Source organism: Fulmarus glacialis, unplaced genomic scaffold (genome assembly GCF_000690835.1).
Source record: "Fulmarus glacialis isolate BGI_N327 unplaced genomic scaffold, ASM69083v1 scaffold42611, whole genome shotgun sequence".
In the NCBI taxonomy this organism is placed as follows: Eukaryota; Metazoa; Chordata; class Aves; order Procellariiformes; family Procellariidae; genus Fulmarus; species Fulmarus glacialis.
Window position 1 is genome coordinate 34242 of NW_009194218.1, and position 25844 is coordinate 60085.

Consider the following 25844-nt stretch of genomic DNA (forward strand, 5'->3'; position numbering starts at 1 on the left):
CTTCCATGGGCTTGGGAACTGTTCAATGCACTACCAAGATATCTGCATATGGGGTAAGAACATAAATGCAGCTGTTTATAAACTCACCGTCCCACACGTCATGATGTTGCAAGTCTGTATTATAAAAAAATGAAATGCTACCGAATCAAAACACTTCAAATGCAATCCTCCCCTCAGTTTGGTTTCAGAGGCTCTAAAGCCCAGTTAACTAATTTCCTGCATTTTCCATGGATTTTCATAGATTTACTGCTATAGGTGCAATAAACCTGTCTGGTCATAAAAATAGCAGCTCAGGGAAAAAATCATAACTGTTTCTTGAAAGCCTCATAAAATTATATTCTGCAAGGGGCACTAAACCTCTCAGCTGATCCTAATTCAGCATAAAACCATTTGCTTCCCAGTGAAGTGGGGCTTCGCCCATTGGTCAGTGCAGCAATAAGCAGAAGGAGATGTGTATCTGAAGGAGACATGCAGCTGGGCTGGGAACGAAACGGCTTTTTAAAAGCTAGAAAACAAGCAAGAGTACACAGTCTTAGGAGGGGAATTAATTTAGATCCTTTAATGTTAACATATTAGACTTCATTATTGAGTGCAAGTTGCACATTTCACAGTTCTACTTCCTCATATAAAACGACACCTGATAGTAAACCAGAAAGAAAAGGAGGAGGTGATCTGACTAAGGATAAAAACACGGTAACTAAAGAAGTAACCAGATAATTAAGTGGGCTTTTAAATCTAGTTGTCCTGTAATATAGCCTCTCTTTTCAAATTTCCTCTGCAATGTAAGTTTGAAGGGCATGAAAGGAGATACTGACAGCTTGGGAAGTTGATACTACATTTCAGGTAAAGGCCCTTCCACGAAGTCCTGACAAAGGTTTTCTCCTTACGAGCACTTCAGCTGGGAAGAACAAAGGAGAGACACACACGAGTTACATGGATTGCAGGATAAATGCAAACCACAAAAGAAAAGCAGTGATGAAAAAAGTAAATACAGTCTTACTATTTAGGGGGTAACATGTTTCCTGAAGAAATGGAGAGACAAGAGCATTGCACCAGGTGCTGGAGGGATCTTTCCTGCTTCTCGAGTTGAAGGGTCTATCTCAGGAAGGATGAAATCCAACCAGATGAGGTGCAGAGAAGGACAGAGAGGTGCTCAGGGGAACAGGTAAGAGTGTGGCTTACTCTGACTAGTGAACCTAGGAGCTGAAAGAGGATACGATTGCCCTCTATTGATGTACCAATGGAGTAAAATGCCAAGGAAACAGGGGCACTCTTCATGCTAAGGGATACTCTTGGCAGAACAAGTGGATCAAAACCAGCCACAAGTAAATTTATGCTGGAAATAAGAAGGTTTCTAACTGTTGGAGCAGTGATGTTCTGAAACAGTATCCCAAAGAGAGCAGTGGAGGTAAAAAGCCTAAATAGGCTGAAGTAAGAGTTTGATAAGAGTTTGTGAAGAAGATTGCATGATATGGTTAACTGCAGGAGAACGAGATTTTCAAACAGTTTTCTAATCAAACAAGTAAGGAGCAGAGGGGACCACCAGCTACTTTAGAGGTGGAACTCAACCGGTTTATCAGGACAGATGATGAGACCTTGCTTTCAACCAGAAAACCTTCCAGTTCTGAGCCTTCTCCTGCTGAGCGCTTTTGCAGTATGGGTCTTAAAAGGGGGCCAAGGTGCCACTGTGCTTGAGAGCTGACGTGCACATACAGCAGAAAGACAGGGGGTTGAAACGAGGTTGAAAATTCTGCCTTCCTGGCTGTGCCAATGTACCCAACAATTAGACACGGGGAAAACCGGAAACCTTTTATGCACCTTCGGCTTTTCAAGTGCCTGAAGTTTAAGGTTTGCATTTGCAAAATTGCCTTTTTTGTCAGGTTTGAGCAATGCTGAGCAGAAAGCTGTCCAACCCCTGCTGCCTTTTGAGTCTCTCCCTCTAACAGAGTTTGATTTTGCTAAAACAACACCACCACTGTTTTCAGAATTAAATTTGTCTGTCTTTTATTGTGTAACATAGACATCTTTCTTAGAAACAGTGGACTAACATCACTAAATATATTTTGCTATGGGTATCAAATAATATTATTAACAGGGGACAACAATTTTCAGCTAATACCTAATGTCAAACACTTTGGATTTGAAGTGTGGGGCAGAAAGAACTAGAAACCAAATCACCATGAGACAGACCTGCGAAGCAGCAGACAACCTTTACACTGTGTTCTCAGTAAAATTTTTGTTTCATGCTTGCTTTTCTTCTGTCTGCAAAATTCTTAAAGCCATAAAAACAACATGAAAGGCAATAGCGAAAACCAATTTTATGTTGGACTCTGAAGCTTTGAACTTTCACTGTCTTGTTCAGATTCATTCAGGTACCATTAGTATCACAAAATCTGCTTTGGGTTGGTTAGCTACTCAATATTTTAAGGCTTTCATTTGCCTAACACTTCTCTGGGCCACCATTTTAGTTATCAAGTAATCTCCCTCTTATGAATAAATGATGGTACAAAGCAATTGCCTATGACATCCTGATGCCACTTTCATTGACGGACACCGGGGAGGATACTTGTGAATAATGAAGTGCCATTCCTTGCAATTGGAGACCAAATGTGTGCCTGTACCACACAGTGCTGTAAATATTAGAGGACCTGAGAGATAGAAGTTTGATTTCAACACAAATCTGCTGCATATTTTGGCATTTACATTAACAGGCAAGCCATTGGTTTGGCTGACAAGAAAAGTGTAATTCATGGACAATTAAGAGTAATAAATTCAGCATGAATGAAACAATCTTGTTACCGGGCAAAAAATGTCTATGGGATTTTTGGAAGAGTCCTTCTCTTCATGCTGCCACCCTGGGTCTGGTCACAGCAGTTGAAAGTTACCTCTGATAAGTAAAATGAAATTAGTGATATAATTGCTGATGAACAGGTACTCAAATCTTAAAACTTGTAACAACAAGACCAAATGAGCGCTCTTAAACAACTGGAAATCATAAAATAAAACTAGTTTTGGTGTGGGAAGCCTGAAGTACAAAAAAAATCTGCACTTTTACTGTGTAGATCTAGCAAAGCTTGAAGGCTTCTTTTGTTTCATTGTTCTGCACTGGTATTTCTTCAGGCTTACAGCTATTACCCAAATACATCTCTGATTTCCACATACCTTGTAGTGGAAGAGGAATAATCCACAGAAAAGGCTGTACAGGTCAGCCGTGAGTAGGGAGAGGTTGACGGCAGTAGCACTGGTTTTCTTTATGACCACAGGCATAAAGCTGTAGAGGCCAAACATACAGGCACTAAAGCCGACGTACAACAAGCCTGCAGAAGAGAAACAAGAAGCAAAGTGACCTTCCATAGCCTGCAGAAATGACTCCTGTTGGGAGGAAGAAGGCTGTGTTTTTAGAAAAGGATGAAGAATGCTTTTCAAAAAACCACGGATTCAAATTATTAAGATGCACATATATATAGATAGATTAAGAGCATCATTCTAAATATATACTAAAACCAGTGAAAACCATACCTACACAGTAGGGGGCACAAGGTCTGCTCTCTGTGGTCCCCATAATAGCAGTGCTGTTTTAAACTGGTGTCTTATACTACTAGTGAATACCTCATGTCCAACACAAATTTGGATGAAATGATGCATTTGGACACATCGAACCTAGTCTCTTAAGGAGCTGAATGTCCCCAACACCAACTGAGTTCAGCTGAGTTGGATGGAGCACACAGTATTTTCTGAATGAATGCAGAAGTATTTGCAGAGGACTTAATGAGCCAATGGATGAACGCATGAGGACAGCACTCAAGTCACAGAGGTCCTAGTCCTATTTTGCCACCAAACTTGATAAGTCAATTCATAGTTTTGTGCTTCTGTTCCTCTACCACTTTTTGTCTACCTTCTTTAATAAAGCTTTCCAGAGCTGAGACTATTTCTTGCTACATGTTTACAGAGTGCTTCACACAAATTAGATTGTTAGACACTAATATAATAAAAATACATTACAGTAAAATTCTAATTTCATTTAAAAACATAAATAACTTACTGGGAAAGAATTCATTGCTTCAGTTATTACTTGATAAATCCCAAGGCAAATTAATCAATATGAAGTTAAAAAACAGCAAACACTTCACTCATCTGCTCTTATGCAAATGATATTTCTTAGGCTGCCTTATGCTGCAGAATTCCCAGCTGATATGTGCACAAGCCTAAATTTAAACTCATGCCAGCTCTTCAGAGCATGTTGTTACTGACTAAAAGTTGCAGAAAATCTGATTGCCAAAGTCCTGAAAGGAATTATAAGGGGGGAAAAAAGCCCGTATGATTTGTATCTGCTTGTGGATCCACTTAGTTAAAAACTCTTTAGAGAAGCTATCTAAAGGACAAAATCAGCTGTGATAGTTTGAGTCCCTTAGAAATATCTGAACTGAAGTTGTACATTCATCTGAAAAAAAATACAGCAGTCACAAAATGTCAGTGTCTGTGTATCAATTGTTATGGCATGATAACAAATTTGAATTTATATTCAGAATATGGACAATCATGGTAAGAACTGCTTTTAATAACAGGTAGCAAATTTTTAAGGTGTGCATTGTATATGGGTAACAACGGAATCAGTCTTAGGCAGTGCTTGAAAGAGTTGCTTTATGCAAACTCTGCAACTCTTCTGTAGTAGGCGAAAGATTGCATCAAATGGAGCGTAGCTTTGATCAATGAGAAATTGTTTGCATACATGAGCATTAAGTCAGCTTTTCTTCCAGGCTAAAAATCAAGAACAGATCAGGTGCAAAAGCCATTCCGGACCTGAAGTCAGCGTTCTCAAAGTACGGTCTGCAAACCACCAGCTGGTCCACCGAGCCCCTGCTAGTCAGTCTGGATTTAACACACATATTTAGGTGCTTTGCTGGGTTATGCTCTCAACTAACTGTATAATTTTATGGTACTGCCTTGGTGTTCATATTCTTTGGCAGCCAACTACATGCACTTCACAGGCTGCTTTTCCAAGGGGCATTTCAGTTCCAGTGAAAAATAGCTGTCCTATCAGAGGTGAATGTAAAGTGGCATTTCATTTACATCTTAAAAATACATGTGATACCCACCAGCTGGATGGCATTTAGTGGTGACAATAAGCAAACTGGAAATAACATCATATGATTTTCAGATATTGCTTCTTAGAGGACCAGTTTTCAGACTGAAAATATGTTTTAAGACAAAGATTTGGAGCCTCAGCTTCCTTGGGTGCTTCCCTGCAGTGCTAATGGCAGCCTTGGGAATCGCCACTAGTGCTGCAGTTCCAGGTGCTGGGACCTGTGTCCGACCAGGCACCAAGTCACCAGCACCGATTGCCTGTAGCAGGCACTGGAAGGAAGCAACCTGGTATGTTAGGAGGTGCTTTTGTAATGATCTGCTGATCAGCTGGTCTGTGTTAAACCCTGAGAAGCTCATCATTCATAATGGTCTGCTTTCAGATGTGCTGGCATTGTCCTGAACTGAAGGCTTAATCTGCATGAAGGCAGCTGTGGGTGGGATTCTTTACACCTGACTCTGGACACATACCGAGGGTTGGTGGTCAATGAAGAGATTGGGAAATTTTAGGATGCAGATTGTCCAACCTCTTTTAGACACCAGCTTTATCATGGTATGATTTCTGTCATGCCTGTTTATTCTTGCTGATGATAAAGGGAGTCTATTTAACTAAATCAGATGTCCACATCCAGATATCTAAAGTTGGTGGAAGGAATTCCATCTTGTCTGCAGTGCTCACCCTGATGGGTAAGGTCACCAGTTTTGCCTGTTTGGGTGTGAATAAGTGTCTGAACTGGGCACTTAGGATCATAGGATCATGGGGTGATTGAGGCTGGAAGGGAGCTCAGAAGTCTCTAGTTCAAACCCTGCTCAAACCAGGCTCAGCTGTGAGATCAGACCAAGTTGCTCAGGACTTTGTCCAGCCTGGTCTTGAGACGTCTGAGGATGGAGACCACACAACCTCTTTAGTCAACCTGCTCCACTGCCTGCCTGTCCTCAGTGTGAAGAAGAATCTTCCTTTTATCCAGCCTGAATCTCTCATTTCAGCTTCTGCCTGTTGTCCCTCATCCTTCTGCCATGCACCGCTGTGAAGACCTTGGCTCTGTCCTTTTGATAACCTCCTTGTAGGTAACTCCTTGAAGCCTTCTCTTTTGCAGGCTGAATAAGCCCCAATCCCTCAGTATCTCCTCACTTGTCTTAAGACTGGGCATCTTCACACAGATGGACAGGATCTGCCCCCAGGGACTGCTCTAAAGTAGCCCAAGTACCACCAAGACTAACATGCCTTGGGAACTTCTGTTTTAGCTCCTGAGCATGCTGGTTGAATGTTGCATACTTTATCCTTCGTGGTTTTACTCCAAAAGCTATGGTTTCATTGGGATGAAATGGAATCAGTTACGATTTTTCACGCTGTTTTCTTGGAATAAAGACCATTCAGAAATATTCAAACCCCCTGTAACACAGAACACTTCCTTGGAGATTCAAACTGGCTTTTCTCTTAAATAAAACTGATGTTAATTTATTTGTTATTATTTCGTGTATCACTCTCCAAAACGTGTCATGGTCTCATATGAAACCACTCAGTCAGGACAGTATAATCATTCTCCTTTCAGTCAGGTTGTCAGCAAGTATTAACACTTAAACCTTCAAGGATTCAAACAGAGCTACGCTGATTTACACTAAGTGTGAAGATGATGCTATGTATCAGAGGGATTTCCAAAATTAAAACCAGGAGGGCCACAGCCTGTTTTAAACATGATAGACATAACAGATTGGCTTTAGATCTTTATATTCCAAATTCATTTGCATTTTACATCAGTTGAAAGGTAGCTCATCCATTCTTAATAGCACAATTATGGCAGATGGCAACAGGCCACCTTGAGTTATTTATTAGGTTGCCTGCTGTGACTTTATCACTACCATTCAGAAGGCTGATGATTTAACTCTGCTGGACTGCAGGTTTGAGTCTGTCGCAGTGGATAACTATTCAGGACAAGGCTGTGAACACTCTGACATAGATTTGTCAGTCACTACTTGACAACCTTGTATCACTGCCAATGCAATAGAAAGCACACCGAGTGCAGTGGAAGCCAGGGAAGAACACAAAACTACACATAATTGTCACCATTTAATCCATGTTCAACTGCACCGCATTTCCAATTATTGCTTTAACAAAACAAGTACATATCTACGATGCTCTTGCTAAGATGATCTCCTCCTTATGAAGCGTAAGCACTTTTCAGAATTAGTGGCTAACTTTCAATGACATTTTAATGGCATCACAGACCAAGTAAGACTTTATTTTAATAGCACATTTCACTGATACTGAGTTACAACAGGACTCCCATGGAAGTATATATGACATTTACACGGATAGTAGATTAATTCACTATGACCATTGCTAGTTCCATCAGTACCAGATTAATTATGTCCCTGAGCTCCTTATCATGAAGTATAAACAAAAACTGATGCAATTATGCTAATTATCTCAGATTAAAGAAGGCCAATACACTTATAGTACGCAGTCGAGTGTGTTTCTCCATGGATACTTCAAATTGATTTGTCATTTAGTTTTACAGCTCAACCATCAAATCTCCAAGATTTCTAGGTACAGTATTTTGTGAAATATGCACTGTTTTTATTAAAGTTTATGATGATGAGAAGAAATTGTGAACTAAGTTTAAAGAAAACAACAGTGTCTTCCATAACTTGTATCCCCTGTCCTCAGGGACTCCCCACATTATCAGTTGCCTTTGCACACTTCTGAGCTGTCATTTTGATGTTCATTCTGAAACTAGGTAACAAGCTATTGTCAATGGATTGCCAAAGCTTGAATCCCCTGCTAAGTATATCAGCTCTATACTATTAGTATTCTTTTGTTTCTTCTATTGTCATAAATAGTAAAAGAGTGATTATAGGGACTCTCCTAAATGTTGATTTGCTTTTAAAGCAAATAATTTGTTGGGCTAATTAGAAGGGAGTCTTAGATCATAAACTCAGCTTCCAAACTGAAATGGGAACAGGCAACCCACTGCATAGCAAAACATCGTAAGAGCTTCATTGTGCACGATGCTACCTCAGCTTGTCTAAAAGACACATCTGCTATATTCCACCAAGATTACTTGGAAAGCAATTAACCATTTGCATACAGAAATGCTCCCCTTGGAAATGAGTTTATGGGGCTATAATATGCACTGCAAGTACTTTTATAGTTTTTTGTTAGGTTCCATTTTCTTCCTTTGGAATTCATTGAAAAGGTTTGGCTCTTAATGACTACCTCATTTATTTGTCCCAGTGTTGCATTGAATCTTAGAACTGGAACTCCATTATTGTTTTACTTCACGGCTGTCTGAATAATTATCTTGTGGCATTCATATGCTTAACCTAATGGCGCAAGGAAGGCATAATACGGCAATGCGAGGATAGATCATTTAAGGAAGGTTATGAGGCATGTGGTTCAACCTTTGGCAGTAACTGGTGGAAAAGTCACAAACATTGGCTCCTGTGAAACTTTGTGCCTGCCTCCCCAAACATTGGTTGTCTCCACGCCTCCTTCAGCAACTATCTTCAGTGAGGTAAAGTGCTTTCTTACCTATTTGCCAATCCCAGGGAACTTTCAACAGCTCTTTGTGTTCCATGATTGCACTGTAAGAGAAGAGAAGGCAAAATTTGATGGAAGAGAACAGAAGTTAAATTACTTCCACTCATTCAATTCAAATGCTGGACAAAACAACGTAAATAACCTTATAACAAAAAATCTCTGTAGGAACCAAATGCAATCAGACTTTGCTAATCCACTCTGGCGCTATCCCTGTGCCCATGTATTTGAAAGATCTTCAGGGCAGTAATGAGACGTGTTAGCATACAATTTGTACTGGTTTATTTCCAGCTCTCTATATACCTGCCCAAAGTGCCCATCCCCCTATATGTTCAATCCTTTTCTACTCTTCTGACTTAGTATTCTGAAAGCTTTTGAACTTTAATGATTAATAATGTATCTGTCTGAGTTATTCACCCTTCAAAGTGGCTCTGCAGTGTCAAATAAGTAGATATCACAGGCTGGCTTTGGGGACAATACTGTGATTTGTTACACACTAAGAGAGATCAAATAGTCACAGCAGCGAAAGTCAGGAAACAAAGCAAAGGATGGGCCAAGCTGCAAAAGTCCACTTTCAACATCTTTTAAGTCTTGCATTGTACATTAACATCAAAATCCCAGATCCAGAAAATTCTTAGGTGGCAACAAGTCAGCTATTCCCAATCCGGGCAAATAGAGCCTTGGAGATTAGGTATCTCACAAGCTAGGTCTTCATTCAGCTAACCGCTTTCTCTGATCTGTGATTTGCAGATAACTCGTGCTGCGCAGAACTCTGCATGCTAGTCTGGACACTATTTTAAACAAGTATAAAACATGGAATGATACAGATTGAAAAATAAAGTACCTAGTACAAAAGGTAGTATATGGAAGACCAAGTCTAATAGTACAACTGCAGAAAATCAGTGCCTTCCAGATTAATCTGGTCTAGAGAGCTGCATCCTGGAAATTCTAATTTGCTTGCTGCTGATGTGTGGTAAATCTAATACTGTGTACAGAATAATAAGATTATTTTGTCTGCAAAATAACTAAATTACAAGTGTCTTTGCATGCATAAAACATATGTTTCTTTTATCAGCAATTCCTGAAGAATATCATGAAAACAAACTGCAATATCTCTTGTTCTGGAAAACAAATTTTGATGTAACTTAAATGTAGGAACATTGCTTTCATACTATTGCCTAGCCAATACAAAAGAAGTATAAAACAATATGCTATGGTCTGTGATTCATTATGATCTGTGAAACAAAGAGGGGTAAGAGCAACTTTGCCAGAAGTTGCCATTTAGTGATGCCAGATTCACTGAAGAATTGGAACCACAATGATCTTTGAAAGGTTGTGGTGGTTGGAGGAGATCCCTGATGACTGAAAAGAGACAAATGCAACATCCAGTTTCAAAAAGAGAAAACACTATAGCCTGGCCAGCCTTATGCTAATCTTTGGGAAGATTATGGAGCAAATCTTCCCAGAAGCCATTTGCAGGAAATGAAGACGAGATGACTGGGAACAGCCAGCACAGACTTCTCGAGAGCAAACCATACCTGATCAAACTGAGTGCCTTCTGTGATGAGATGATTGGCTCAGTAAATAAAGGAGAGAGGGAATGGATGAGAGGATAAGGTGTCACCTACTTTGACTTTAGCTAAGTTTCCAACATGATTTCTCTAAAGATCGTTAGAGATTGAAGAGGTATGGACTGGATGGGTGGACTACCCACAATGCAGTCTGAAGAAAAGGGCCAAGAGAAACCTCGTGAAGTTCAAGAAAAGCAAATATGAACTCCTGCACCTGGGGTGGAATAACCCTATGCAATAGTATAGGCTGGGAGACTGGATAGAAAGCTGCTTTTTAGAAATAAACCTTGGAGTCCTAGTGGACATCAACCTGAACAGGAGTCAGCAATGTGTCCTTGGAGCAGAGAAGGCCAACAGCATCCTGGGCTGTGTTAATAAGAGTCTGACCAGCAAGTTGAAGGATGTGATTTGTAAGACGGCAGCTGGAGTACTGTGTCCAATTTTGGGCTGCCCAGAATAAGACAGACATTGACAAACTGGAAGGAGTACAGTGGAGTCACAATGGTCAGGCAGCTGGAGCACATGATGTAAGAGGAGATGCTGAAACAGCAGGGTTTGTTCAGTCTGAAAAAGAGAAAGCTAACCAGGGGTGAAGGAGGACGGGACAATAAATTTGCTGTCTTAACTACCTAATGGGTAAGTTACAGAAAAGATAGAGTCAGACTTCTCTTGGAGGTGTCTTTCCTACATTCAGCACAGTCCTACACACTTTTCGATATTTTCCCTTCTTCAGAATTGTACTGCTCCCTGTAGATCCTATGAACATGAGACTTACACCTCCAGTGTTATTAGCACACATGTTCCCCATCCTCAATCACTTTGTGGATGCCAAACAAACTTGGACCAGCACTGTGTCTAGCATGCTGGGAAATTGCCTTATTTTTAAGACATTCCTTTCCCAGTTTACTTCAGTTTATAGGACCTAAAAGTTCTATATTGCACCAAAGTGGCCAGTAGTGTTTCAGAGAAAGAGTCTGCAACTGTAACACAGGGAGCTGGCTTCTCTTTGAAACAATTCGTATATTTAGTTAGATTAAACCTCTGTGAACTCATAACTATGCGATGTTTGCTCTTCATTACAGGTAAAGATAAGAAAATGCTGAATTGCTTCATGGAACCAAGTAGCAGAAACATTATTGGCCTCTCCTGATATGTAAGCTTTTGCCACCTTGTTAAAAACTACATATATGAGCTAAGCGTGGTCGGGTCTCCACAAAGTGCCACAAAAGCACTAGCAGCAAAAAGCTGCGGAGGCCGGTGGAGAAAAACCTGCTGGCAAGAACTTTTGGGCCAAAGGTTGACTAGAAAAACCTTAGGGCTTTCAGCAAAGAAATGGTTTCTTATTGCTTCCTTCCAGTTGTGTTCTCTGTATACATATGCCTCGTTCCAGCACTAGCTTCTTCTCCCCAGCAAAATAACTCACAGACCCCGAATCGTGACTAACTGCTTAGGTCAAGAGGGGGTAATGGCACTATAAATTCAGGAATATGAGACATATACATGACAGTTTACACATACAGAGCAAGACAAGGGTACTGCTTTGATGCCCTCAGTTAGTACCTACCTACCTACCGTGAACACTGTAGGTAACAAAAATGCTTTAGCCAAAGATACTAGGCACATTTATGTGCTCTTGAATTCTGTATTTTTAAAAAAGGAACTGCTTGTGTGGCAGCCAGTTAATATATATAATTTTAAGTCATGCGTTCAGATCCCACATAAATATAATAAGCTTTTTGGCTAAAGAAATAGAACTAATTAAGTGGGAATTGATGGGTCATTGTTTTGAGCAGTCTCTGTTCTTAGAAGCTGAGTAGCGTAGATGTGCAGGGAAGCAACCTGGTTTGGACTAATAATCAAATATTCCGTGTGACAAGCACCGGTGACGGATCTGCATAAAATGTAGCAATCTTCCATGGTGACTTCTATTACATTTTCACCAGTGTAATAGTATCATCACAGTATTACAACACTGGAAGCTACCTTCCAACTCTTAGGCTTGGAGGTGGGGTGCTCATTAGGTATATCATGTGGATATAGACAGGACTCAGTAGTTCCTGAAATCCGTGTGACAATCTCCTGAGTACTAAATATTTTGAAGTGAAAATGCCAGTTTCTTAAAGGCTTTTTCATTATTTTCACCATATCACAATGTAGTTACACAGAATGAGCCAATCAGTAAAATACCTTCTGACTGGACATATTTTCTACCTGTTTAGAAATCTAAGTGACTTCTTAAAAGTACGAAACAGAACCAGAGAGAGTTGTAGACTTTGTAATTCACAGATCAGATCAACATATGAAGTATCCACTTGTCTTCAAGCAACTATGTGGTAAGTCGTCTTCTACTCCTCCCTCCCCACATGACTATTCAAGGACACCGGTCATAGAATCATAGAATGGTTTGGGTTGGAAGGGACCTTAAAGATCATCTAGTTCCAACCCCTCTGCCATGGGTAGGGACACATTCCACTAGATCAGGTTGCTCAAAGCCCCATCCAACCTGGCCTTGAATACTTCCAGGGAGGAGGCATCCACAACTTCTTTGAGCAACCTGTTCCAGTGTCTCACCATCCTCACAGTAAAGAATTTCTTCCTAATATCTAATCTAAATCTACCCTCTTTCAGTTTAAAACCATTACCCCTCATCCTATCACTGATAAAGAGTCCCTCCCCATCTTTCCTGTAGGCCCCTTGTACTTTGGTACAAATTTGTGTTATTCAAATCCACCGATCTGAAATATGAAAACCAATGCAAATTCCAGAATTAGAGGACACCTACAGGAAATGGCTACCTTTGAAGAGAGGCTACCGCAACGGAGGCCACAGCTGCACTTATTTAAATGACCTTGGAGCTCAAACCTGCTCACTTACAGCTGAATTCCACTGAAGAAGGAGCCAAAGAGTCCGATCATGCCCAGGAATTCCACTCGACTCAGATTTCGGACGATGTACTCCTCACAAACATTCGAGATGCCGTATAGCGTTGCTCCGCCCAGTACTAAGAGATCCCCTATCAGTTTATTTTCACCTAGGAGTAAACAGGGGAAAAGTCAGAATGTCTCAAAACAACCACCTTTTGTCTAGAACCATTGCAAGTTCTTCCCTATAGATTTCAATCCTCAGTCACTAAGCAGGCCATATCTGGCTTAATAAACTGAACGCAAATGTTCTGTCATTTTAACAGTTTTCATTCAATACCACAGCAAAATCTAGCAGAGGTGAAAGGAGAGCATTACCCTTGCTGCGGATAAGAGAATCTGAAAGAATCTGAAAAATTTGTAAAAAAATATGGAAACCAAGTGGAACTCTACAGTGACTAATCCTTTTTATTTTATTATTACTACTTTTTTTGCAGATAGAATGTGACTCAGCTATATAGAGCAGTTTGCACCTCATCTTGAAATTTAACCAGTCTAAAACATGTCCAGTATTTAGATGTGAAACCAACTGAAAAATTCTGTGTACCTGTGAAATGAGTGAAGAAATCATTACAACCCCAATATTGACCTCATTCTCACATGAAGCTGTTTGACAAGAAAGAGAGGAGGAAGGATGGAGTGTAGACAGGGTGATGATAATGACAGATTTTAAAAGAGGTTCAATTAACATAGCAGTACCTAATGCATGCAATGAAACACCAAGACCTATTTTCAGTACCTCCAGGTATATGTAATTACTAAAACATTGTCTTATCAAAGACTGTTTGAAATGTTTTTAATTCTTGGAGGCTTTTATTGTTGGGGGACGGGGAGGGCTGCAGGGAGATTTGATCACGATCAAGTTCCAGCTTGAAAACTGAGGCCCTGGCTTTGCAAACTGATGCACGCGATTCCTTCTGCACATGTGGCTTGTTAAATGACTTCTACAAGAGTTACAGCTTCACAAAGCTGTCAGACATTGCTGCAGAACCATATTCCGAATGGCTGGATATAATGGAATTTTCTTTGAAAAGGTTCAGTAGAAATGCTGAAGTACCAGACTAATTTTTTTTGAAAGAAACCTTGTTTTCTTTTAAAATACCTCTTGATTTATTTTTTGAGCTCCTGCCTTTTTAAGTTTTATTATTGTTGATTTGTAAAATACACACTGCAGTAAATAAAAATGGAAGCCAAACATTCTGATTGGTTCAAAATGATCTTTTCAACATTTTTCTTTATGGAATTCTTTCAAGCCTTTAGTTTTCATTCCAAACTACAGTTCTGAAACTTCCAGTGAGAAGAAATTTACAAAAATAAGAACGGTCATAAGAGGACAGACCAAGGGTTCATTTATCCAGTATCCTGTCTCCAATGCTGGCTATAAGCACCAGGAAAGTATAAGTTATTTAGAGACAAATAGGAACAGGGCAAATGTTTAAAATACTCCCAGTAATACTCTCTTAGTCTCCAACATTTTTCAGCTCAGAGGAGATGTGGCTTCTGTGTATTTAGCAACCATTACTAGATTTCTCTTGCACATACTCATCCAGTCTCTCACTGACTTTCTGTTTTGCATGTTCCTTGACTGACAGCATGTTTATATTTGACCGTTTATGTTTTTAAGATTTGGTACTTATCTTCCTTTTAGCCTTCTTTTGCAATCAGCCATGGAAGACGCCCTTAATTTAAAATAAGCATCAGCACTTTACAAAGCCTCTTCATACCCCTGATGCATTTGATGTTCCACAGTGGCTCCAATCATCCCTCACTGAGCTCACTCATTTGGTATTTATTACAGCTACTCACTGACACTTCGGGGAAGTACTGCTGAAAAAGCTTTTGACCTTAGAGCTTGGCTGTGCTGAACGGCTGAGACAAAAATATCATCCTTTTGCATCTGCAAAACAAGGACGGCTCAGAGGCTGAGTGTTTTCATAGAGATGGGGTGGCCCCAGGCACCACCCCACGATGGCTCTCCCCAAAGCGCACTCATGCTCGGAGTGTGAGCCTCAACCTTCAGGGCTTTCCCAGAAGAGGAAGCCAAGATCTGGTCAGAGCACGGGTCTGCCTAGCCCAGGACCCTCCTCTGGCACTGGGCAGCACAGGGTGGAGGAAAGCATGAAGAAATAGGGAGCACACAGGGGTTTTTATCAGCCAGTTCTCAGCAGATTAGAGATTTTCTGAGATGGAAGTTGCATTAGACCATCAAGCTTAATAGATCCTGAGGGATTCTTCATTAATCTGTTTTGACCTTTGCAACACCCTGTGGCAGTAACTTACCCGGTTTAAGCACGCACTATTAAAAAGTACTTCAAGTTTTTAGCTTTTGAGGCTGATACCTCAAAATTATATTGGGCATCCCATAATTTTCTGATTGTGAGAAATATTTAAGAATCACTCTCTATTGACCCTGTCCATACCACTGAAGACTTCACGTACCTTTACCATATTCTGTCTCTTTCTTGCCTTTTCTGGGAGATGAAAAGTCCCAATCTGCCTACAATCTCTTCATCCTGAAGCCATTTTATGCCCTTGAAAAACCTTCTCACCTTTCTCCATTGCTTCTATAAGCTTACTTTCTGGTCGTTTCTTTTTGAGATGCAGTGACCAGAGTAATACATGGTATTAAAGAGGCTAGTGCATCAAAACTTTATACACTGGCATAAAAACGTTTTATACTATGTTTTTGATTTCTTTCCTAATAATTTCTAGCATCCTGGTTGTCAAATGTCTTTTCTTTGTTTCCTCAAGAGGCTGACTTTGGAACTTTCCCCCAAGACTCACATATCCTAATAGACAAATTTTCATGGATGTAAAATCCACATGCATCTACTGGTTTATTACTGAGGAAATATGTACCAACTGACTAGGGGTATTCTAATGACTTTTAGGTTAATACAGTTGTACTTGACCAATTTAATGGCGTGGGTCATTCTTCTGAAGAAACACAAGGCATAGCTTGGCAAAACGCGCTTTGCATTAATCATTGTTAGCATATTTAATGTTCTCTGGAAGCAGAAGTCATACAGTCCTGAGAGGAGGTAATGTTTTGGGGATCAGTTATAGCACTATAGTGTAACATAAATCATTTAAATATGAATTATGTTCTGACGTGATTGCTTTTCACACTCTCATTAGGCCACTTTGCCACATTTTTACCTCAATCCCCAGCACTAAGTGGTGTTTCTCTTTGCTTTTGGTTGTAATTACTGATGACCATAATATCTAAAAATCAGTCTCAATGTGTCCCATCTTAGTCTAAACATACTCTCATACACTTACTAACAGGATTGAAGTGACTGGTTTTCAGACACTGTGGTAAGCTAAAGCTGTGAAGTGCTTTGAAAAATCTGGATGAAACACAGACCTCTGTGTCTTAGACCCCTGTGTATTACAGGAGCACAAGTACCAAGGTACCTCAGGGGTATTAGTTCAGAAAAATGTTATTTTAAGGTACACTTGGCATGTAAGGTGATAGAGCACAAACTACCTGGTAGTAATTGCTTTTCCCATTCTAATACAGTAAATAGTATGGTCAACAGGGGCACACAGGTGTCAACAGATCTTGTGCCCTAAAATATAGGATAAACAGAGGAGTTTACTGAGGACTAATACAGCATCATTGCTTTTGGTGTATTCCTTTCTTTTGTTTGCCCAGTCCTAGGAAATATCCTATAAATGGTGTGGAACCCCTTAATGAAGAGTTTAAAGAATTTTTTTCTTCTGCTGCCAATCCTTCTTTTTATTTGTAGATTTTTAATGCATAGTTTTACCTCTTCAGATAAATTAAACCAACAGATCTATTTTACTCTGTTAAAGACATCATTAATAAAATTATTTTTTTAAAAAAATTTAAAAAAAAAAATGCTGCAGTCTTTCTGCATAGCAATAAGCATGAACAGTTTTTCATGTGTAGGTCCAAATTAAAAGGCAATAATGCATATTAACAGATGTTTCTGGACAAATTTACCTAACAGCTATACCTGTGCTTTAGTAATGAATATGGCAAATAATACCTAATTATTGCAGTTGGACGGCAAAGAGTCAGTGTTCTTCAGTCTGCTCCTTGTCCGCTGAGATCCATTGCCCCACACACTCCTGCTGATCCGCAACTCACCTGCCCTAGCATGTTACTCTCTAGATTACTGGGACAGAGGATGTTTCCTCTGGAACCCAGGGTTGAAATCCCAATACCTCTGAAATCAGCTCATGCAGCTTTGGCTGGCTGATTTCATAGTACAGAGTATATTCTTTCCTTTTTAGCTGGGGCAGGGCTATTTCTGGAGGAGACCAATGAACTAAAAGTCTCCTTTTAGGATAAAGGACAGGGATAAAAGCGGGCAGGGAGATATGGTGACTACTGTCACAAACTCCCTTGTTTTATTTAGTAGCATCCTGGCAAATGCAGTTCTTACAGCACTTGCATTTGTATTCAGAAAGCTGAGTCAAGAATTTTAAATCCCAGTGTATTATGCTCAGCTCACAATTCAGTGCTTTTAATTAAGAATGAAAAGTGTGCCTAACTGACAGTCTTTGAAAAGAATTTCCAGCCTTCCCACATCATTTGTGTTGGCACTAGAGAAATCAATGTGACAGAGGAAGTTGATCGATGAAATCTAACACTGTCTAGTCTGCATTAATAGCTACACACACACTATTCATATGATGCCACACATAAAAAAGAACATTTTACACACAAGGAGGTTCTTTTCAACAATAATGCAGGCAAATCCCAAACCTTTACTCTGAGACTGTGTGCATAACCCAATTGGTACAGTTAGTATATAGGTTCGATGTCTTTTAGCATCTACGCAGCGACCGCCTCTGCACAAAAAAGGAGCAAAGTTGAGGATAAGTAAGAGTACATAGTGGATGTGAGAGGTGCTTATGATTCAAAGATGCAGCCAATTTGGAAAGGAAGCAACTGAGGCTTGCAGTCAAACAACTAAGCCAAAACAGAAGGAAACTACAAGTATTTAGCTTGTCTCCCTGGCCTGCACAGAGGGTGATCTGGGTTGCAGACTCAGGGCCCACCGAGTCCGTTTGCAGCAGTGCTGACTTCTAAGTGTTGACTCATTTTTGTTCTCTGTCCCTGCTGACAAAGAAGCAACTTTGAATGGTGCAGTGCTTTGGATCCATGAAGGCACAGGGTTTCTTGCCAATTTTCCCTTTTTTTTTGTCCCAACCTGCTATGTTCTGGTCAATGGCTTCTCTGAGCAGAAATTGGTCATACAATACACCCATGCTTACTCACCTGCTCCTTGCTGTCTCCCAACGAGGACATCTGCTCCTGCCATGCAACCCATGCCCAGAATGCAGACCACGATCCCAATGAAATGTACTGCCTTGTATCGTACCAGTAAGAAGAACCAGGAGAGCAGTATCACCACTGGGATGACAAAACAGTCTAGGAGCTGTCAAGAAAGAGAGGAAAAATCAACAAATCAACCTGCTAACACTTTGCCATAAAATACTAGGATAGATTCCAGCAGAGGGGAGCAGGGTTATTTAGTTAGTAATAACACTTTCTACCAGACAGAAAGTGTATTCAAGTGGTTATGTCACCCATCAGACAGAGGATAAGACTGTATTCTGTTCATGACTATTCCACGAATTCAGGAGAGCTGTTGCTCTGTGGTAACACCCAACAGCACTGCCTTGCCCTTGGATTCAGATGCATATTTCAAATCCATGGGAAGGAAACCTGGCCCAAAAGACCACCACTCCATCTGGTCCTCACCTCTGGTGATTAACAGACAAAGACTGAGGGCACTCTTCCTGTAGTCTAGACATATGCTTTGATTCAGTCATTTCAGGTCCAATTAGCAAGAATGTTAATAACGCACAAGTTGACCAGATTTATTAAATCTGGCCATATAAATCAAGGGGTTTCTGCATGCAGAATACTTATGAAAAATCTGCCCCCTGTGGGGACTGTTAACTCCTTGAAAACACAGTCCCATACAACTCTGAAGGAAAAAAAAACAAAAAACCACCTTGCCTGCAGTGCAAGAGACTCAATATTCTTGCCAAAAGACCCTGGGTAAGAGCTTTCTCAAAGTGTTATGAAACACAATCTTTAATTGCTTTTTCCAGAGACATGCAGCAATAAACCCATGATAAAAAAAGAAACGCACCAAATGTTTGTGAGAAGACCTTGAGATTTTCAAATTAAAATATATTTTAGAAACTATCAGTATGTCACCAGGAAAAAAAAAATCCTGGGTAAGAAACACCCAAAGAAACTTGACTTTAATCCCACTTCCTAAAAGGATACAGATAATTACGAGTCACAATTCTGTGGGCTAACAATAGGATTTACAAATTGTGTAGGGTACACTACTGTTCAATACCAATTGATACAGCAGGAACTAGAGCTATATGGTTGCATCTTCTTTCTAATGAAAATGTCTGGAACAACCAAAGGAGGAGACTGTGTCCTTAGTTCTGGAAAACTACTCCAGATGTTGTTACCTTGATTTTAGATGATGCAATTTGGTTTTTCTTCCCTTTGGGCCTACTACCTGCTATTTGCTCTCTCAGTGTGATTTACCACTAAGCACACTAAATATTATCAAATAATGATCATATCCCTTTTAACTTCTTTGTCTGCTTATGCATTATCTGAAGAGAAAAAGATTTTTAGATTATTTCAAAAATTTCAGTGCTTAGAAAACTATTCTTTACATGTGAGATACCTACGTAATAAATATTAAATTTGGGGGATCAACAAAAATATAAAAGCCAATTTTTGGACTAAGGATAATTTCCCTGAAACTTTGTTTGAAAAACAAGAGTATGCAGTGGAAACCCATCCATTCCAAAGATTCCCCAGACAGTGAGTGGCAAAACCCTTCAGAAGAGAAGTGGCTCAGCAGGGGGACCACGCTGCTCCCCGGAGGCTCAAGCAGTCCCAAAGAACTGCAGAACAGACGAGGGAAATTACAAACGGGAGAAGTCCGTGCTAAAAGCAGGTTCTGCATTTAAAATGAGAGACAATAATCTAAAAGGCATGGCCAGGCCTCTTTACAGTGAAAACTTCCTCCAGCAGTCCTCAAAACGCTGTCCTTCACAGACCGAGCACGAAAAGGGACAACAGCTGAACGAACTGTAACAAGCTCCTTCGTTTGCACAGGGCATCTGCTCTGCCTCTGAAGAGCCTGTAAGGTGTACAGTGTATAACGGAGCTAGCGCTCAGTAACCACGCTTTGTAAAAACACGCATATTCAAGACACCACATACACAAGAACAACTTCAGAAGCCGCGCTGCTGGGAGCAGCCAGCTCCTGGGGCAGGGAGGGGAGGAGGCAGGACTACCGGGCGTACGCATTAAATCCTGGCACGTGGTGTAGGCAAGGTGGCACATGGCTTTCTCCTGTCACTGGGAGGAGGGATGGGGCCCACCTAGCCAGCACAGATGGTCACTGCTGCATAACATCCACTGCACATTGCTCACGCGCTGTGGATTTCTGTACTTTGTCAACACAGCCCTAGCAAGTACTACTAGTGGGGGGCACACCTGAGGGAAGCTCACTCTTTAGTGTAACCCATGGGATGTGGACACACCTCAACACCTCCCCTCTCAATTCACAGCTCATTTCATCGTGCCTGTACGTGCTTCATTAGCTGTGCTAGCATACAGTGCAGCCATCATCTCTGCTGAAGATGGAGGGAAGGTGATACCAAACAGTAAGGAGGCAGTTACTACTTACATTGCTCATAGCTATCCCTGAACGCGTGAATGCCTCTATCCCATTCCCTCCCAGTGCAGCATTGAACAGGTGAGCTTAACTCACACAGTCTTCTGACCTCATCACAGTTTTCCAGTACTTACAGTGGGGCTACAAAGAAGACTGAGGCTCTCTCTTCACAAGGAGCCACACAGAGAAGACAAGGGGCAACAGGTACAAGTTGCACCAGGAGAGGTTTCATCTCAATATAATAAAGAAATTTTTTACAGTCAGAACAATCAATCACTGGAACAACCTCCTCAGGGACGTGGTAGAGTGCCCATCGCCGGAGGTTTTCAAGATGCAGGTGGACAGGGTGCTAGATAATCTCATCTAGGCTCACTTTCCTATGAAAGGTTGGACCAGATGATCTTTTGAGGTCACTTCCAAGCTGGGCTGTTCTATGGTTCTGTGATTCTGACTTACTGATAGTTTGCATCAAAACGAGGTGGAGGAGAAGCTCACATGGGCAGGCACCAGTCTCACCTTGGAGAAAGCAACTGAAATCCATCACCAGCAAGAGCTACCTTTACCTGGCTCAGTGCACTTGGCTTCCCTTCCACGCTGTGCTATGGGAGTCACCAGTAGGTTATACCAACTTGATTAACTTTGCACTGGAGAAGAGGAGAAGAGGCAGCCTTACACCTAACTCAGAGCTGGATGTGAGTAAACCAGCACCAACCAGTGATACTGCACAGTCTGCCATTGTCTTCCTCAGGCAAGCACCTAAGATTTGAGCACCCTCTTCCCCATACATACACATACCACCTCAGAGACGACTGTGCCCAAGACAGAGCAGAAAGCCTTATGCAACAGTTAAGCACAGAGGTGTTTCAAGAGACCGCTTATTAAGCAAGACAGTAAGCACCTGCAAGCATCTTTCCAGTTCTTTTCTGTGCAAAGGTGAGTAAGCGAATCTCAGCCATCACCGAACCAACTATCTGATTTTGCAAAATCAGGAGCTTCGCTCACTCACGCAAACAGTGTATAAGAATAGACTTAAGAATATGAAGATGTCACCTTTCGGCCACTAACTACTGTCTCTCAAGAGACACAGAGTGACCCGGTGGATATTTTTAACGCCCAACATCTGGAATACAGCCCTTGCCCATCTTTACACACACGACATGACACTGCATGTTCATTGTGGGACAGCAGCTCTGTTAAGGGCTGCTTTACTTACTCGGGGCTAAGCACACAAAAAGAACATTTTCTTGTGAATATGACATATATTAGGGTGCTAACGTGTTTTCAATAGCCAGTTTTAAAAATTGTTTATACTTGCAGCATGTGTACTTCAACATGCAAATTCCCACTAACAGCCTTTCAGAGGAAGATTTTAAAAATTCCTCTCATTCCATAAATATTTAAACATACCTATGCTTTCAAGTATGTGAAGATGTGTCTTTTAAGCCCTAACATGAACGGAAGCATGAACAGAACCTGCCACAAACAATGCTGACAGCAGCTGGAAAATGTCTCTTTGCGGCTGGTAGTCCAAGGTCTAATCCACAAATTGCTATTCGGAATACTGCAGCATCAATAGATATAAACATGAAATGTAGGTAATATTCATTGACATTATATAGCTCTTGAATTGTGCTTAGTTTATACCTATAATTAAACAATGGGGTAGATAGAAATAAATTAGGTTGCTACAATATAAGCAATAAGACAACCTAGTGTATACTGCTTAACTATTTTTCAGGTATTGCTTTACATCTCATTTCTCCAGGAATAAATTTGCTGTGCCTTTCTTTTTTCCTCAGATAAACCTGTCTAGTAGGAGAAAAAAATGCACATATATTCTACAGACAAAAGATGTGAGGTTGTGGATTACGTGATCTGCAATAGGGCTTTCTTGTTTAATTTTTTCCCTTTTTTTTCCTTTTTTTTTGTTTGTTATTAGTTATTTCAGTTATTAAGAAAAAAACCCATTATACCTAATTGTCATGTTTCTGACTATAAAGCTTTTACAATAACAAAGATAAATTATGCTTAGCTTGAATTTCATTTGTAGTATTTAAAGGTCAGTTATTTACCAGTATTTCCCTAAGAATCATCTTTGATATTTTCCTTCTTTTTAACTGCTTATTCAAAAGGTACTGCCTATACCCTATGTTAAATTAATGTGTGATCTGATTTTAATCAACGTTCCTGTTCTAATCACAGAAGTTATCAGATCTCACGAAACTAAAAGAAAACATATTTACTATTTTGCCATGGGAAGATAATAAAACTGATACGAGTGCGTGGTGCAGACCATGTTCTTTGACGCTGCCGTGTTTGCCTGTGGTTCTCTTCAGTCACAGCTCTGACTTGGGCTGCTTTAGAAGGCAGGATGCAAAATATGTAAACTATTGATATACCGTCCTACAGCAACTCCTTTCTATTATAAAAATGCTGTGTTGTTATAGATATTGAAGACCATTATTTGATTCTAAAAGACATCACACTGCATCTAAGTCTGTTGACAATACACAATGTTGAAATGTATTTTCTCCAATTATTTGTTTGTTAAATTACATTGACTTTATTGTACTTGTGAATCATAGACAAATGCTCTCTTGCTAACAGTAAATATCCAGTTTCTGATCCCACAAATTCAGCATGTGTTTGCACATTTATAGCAAGAATGTACTGTTAGTCATTGGAAAGGAGAGCTGGCAAGCTTTAGAGGAAAGGTCTGTAATACAGAGGGTGAACTGCTGACCTGCAGCAGTATCAAAAAGAAAAAAGCTGGTCAGCAAACTCCCTATGGGAACAGCTGAGCTGAATCTTCCTTTTTAAACATTCATTGGATTTTTTCCCCCCAGTTATAAGCCCTTTTTTTCACTTTAGGGGTTTCTCATTAGCACTGCCCTCCAGCAAATCATGCAGAGAATCAGTTGCACCCTCTACTCAGTCTACTCTCCAGAGCAGAGGGATCAGTAAAATCAGTGTCATATCTGTCCAATGTTGTATGGTCAAGTACATGTGACGGCTACCGAATTTCAGCATGCAACCTGGTAAGTTTAATACAACAGCAAATGCTATATCCAGTAAGAGACAGACCTTCTGACATTTGCTTTGTTTTTTCAAAGGAAGAAAGGGTTTGCTGCCCATTTGAGGGCTCTTTCTATTCCAGTTTTCACACTACCTCCACAATACCACACACACTTGATTCAACTGTACGTTACATATGCACAAAAGCAGCCAAGATGTGAAACCTCACCGCGGTGGCTGCCGGCTGCCAGGGGAACTGCGTGGCAATTCCCTACCCTGCGACCGAAACCTTCTGCAGGGAAGGTGTGGATGCTGGCAGCATTTCTGACAGAGTTATTTCAAGTAATCCAAATAAGAAAGGAGCATTGCTTTTACCTTTCGTGTTTCTATTTGCTATCTCATCACAACTTAATCACTTCCTTGGATGGTTTTTATATAACCATGGAATTAATTTAAAAACTATTAATTTTTTCATCCAGCCAAAAGGTAGGGTACTCCAGGTAGGGAGATTGGTGAAAGAATCAGTTAGTGATGTCATTTGTTCAAAAAAAAAAAGTAAAAATGTTTAATTTCCATGACATGGAAGAAACAAAATCCAGAAGACTGCTCCCAGTCTGAAGCCTCTTTAAATCAGTGTTTTGCCCACACGATCTCGAATTTTTTTCTTGGGGCCACATGACTGATGTTTCTATAACTATTCCCATCAGTTCCTTTAATCTGTTCTCAGGATTTTCGCTTTTTCCCTATGGACACAGAAACTCCCTCAAAACTTTCACTAGTGAAAGACCCTCACCTACATCTGACTTGCACGCACCAACACCCAAGATGAAGGATTATTACAGCTCCAGCTTTCTGTGTACATAAAAGGAATTCAGTAAGTTCTTGCAGGCATGTTAAATGAAAGGCGGTGGTCACATCCAACCCACAGTTCCTCTGCTTTCAACTCTCTACACATGGACACGCTTTACTACCAACACAAGTAATCACATCTTGATTCTTTTTTTAAAAAAAAACTTAGGACACACCTCTTCATCCTCTCCTCTCGTTACATGCACTCCAGCTGTGCCTATGTAAGATCTGCTCAAATGCCAGGAAGAGTTACCGACATACGTATATATTCAACTGACCACTGAAATGGCCTTTCCTTTAATTGCCTTCCTCCTCTGATTTTACATACCACTGTCAGAAAAAGATCATTCTAAGACAGCAGACAGCTCTGCTCTCATGTGTTTCTGCAGAAAAAATCTATTTTCTGTTTTGCTTCTCTCTAAGTAATATGACTGGATATGGGCTTTGAAGACCATTTTCTCAAGGTTACTTATTAGAAACTTCTCCATGTCAGCAGTTGCTCTAAGCTATGCAGCGGATTAGATCCTGGCCTAAGAAGAATCATGGGTATCTCCCGCAGAAAAAACTCTGCTTTTGCATTTCATCTGCAATGGGCACAGAATGCCAAAATTTCTGCTGTTGTAATGGGCACAGCTCCACTGACTTTAATAAGGTTTTGGATATTTATGTTAGTAAAAAGTTTGGGTCAGAGTGAATTTTGTCATTAGAGGCAGGACCTCTGGATACTGAGAGCTCAGTTGTCTACAAAACCATGTACAGAGACTGAGGATACTGTAGGGGCTGGTTTGCGAACCATAGGTGTAACACAGTTAAAAAACAGAACAGCAAGTTGAAGTACAATAATAAATCAGATGCAAGATACACCCCACAGACTCTCTCAATATAAATGTATGGTATGCAACACTTCTGCACACGCTGATCTGCAGACCTTATCAACATTGCAGTATTCCCTCACTGCCCCTAAGCAAAACGGGAAAGTATGGGCAATCTTACATGCATAGGATGGGGGGAGGAAGGGAAGGAGTGGAATTTATCTCTGCTTTTGAGGTATTTCACATTAGCGGGCACTGGACAAGGTGGATCAACAACTTCAATATTGCAAATCCCCTGCTCCTCACCTCCCAGATTTGCTTCAAAATTATCTCAAACCTTCTGCCTCAATGCACAT

The 25844-nt window shown here is 40.5% G+C and overlaps 1 protein-coding gene across 1 annotated transcript in view; it reads right to left on the reverse strand.

Annotated features, from left to right (window-relative positions):
• The window catches only part of SLC35F1 (solute carrier family 35, member F1), a gene marked incomplete at its 5' end in the record, with an annotated part of 36971 nt that extends 18433 nt beyond the window's left edge, over nt 1–18538 (reverse strand). Inside the window, 4 exon segments of the mRNA XM_009587700.1 lie at nt 3163–3317; nt 8615–8667; nt 13066–13222; nt 18367–18538. Coding sequence (XP_009585995.1) covers nt 3163–3317; nt 8615–8667; nt 13066–13222; nt 18367–18538 — 537 coding nt within the window.
• Between the last annotated feature and the right edge of the window lie 7306 nt (nt 18539–25844).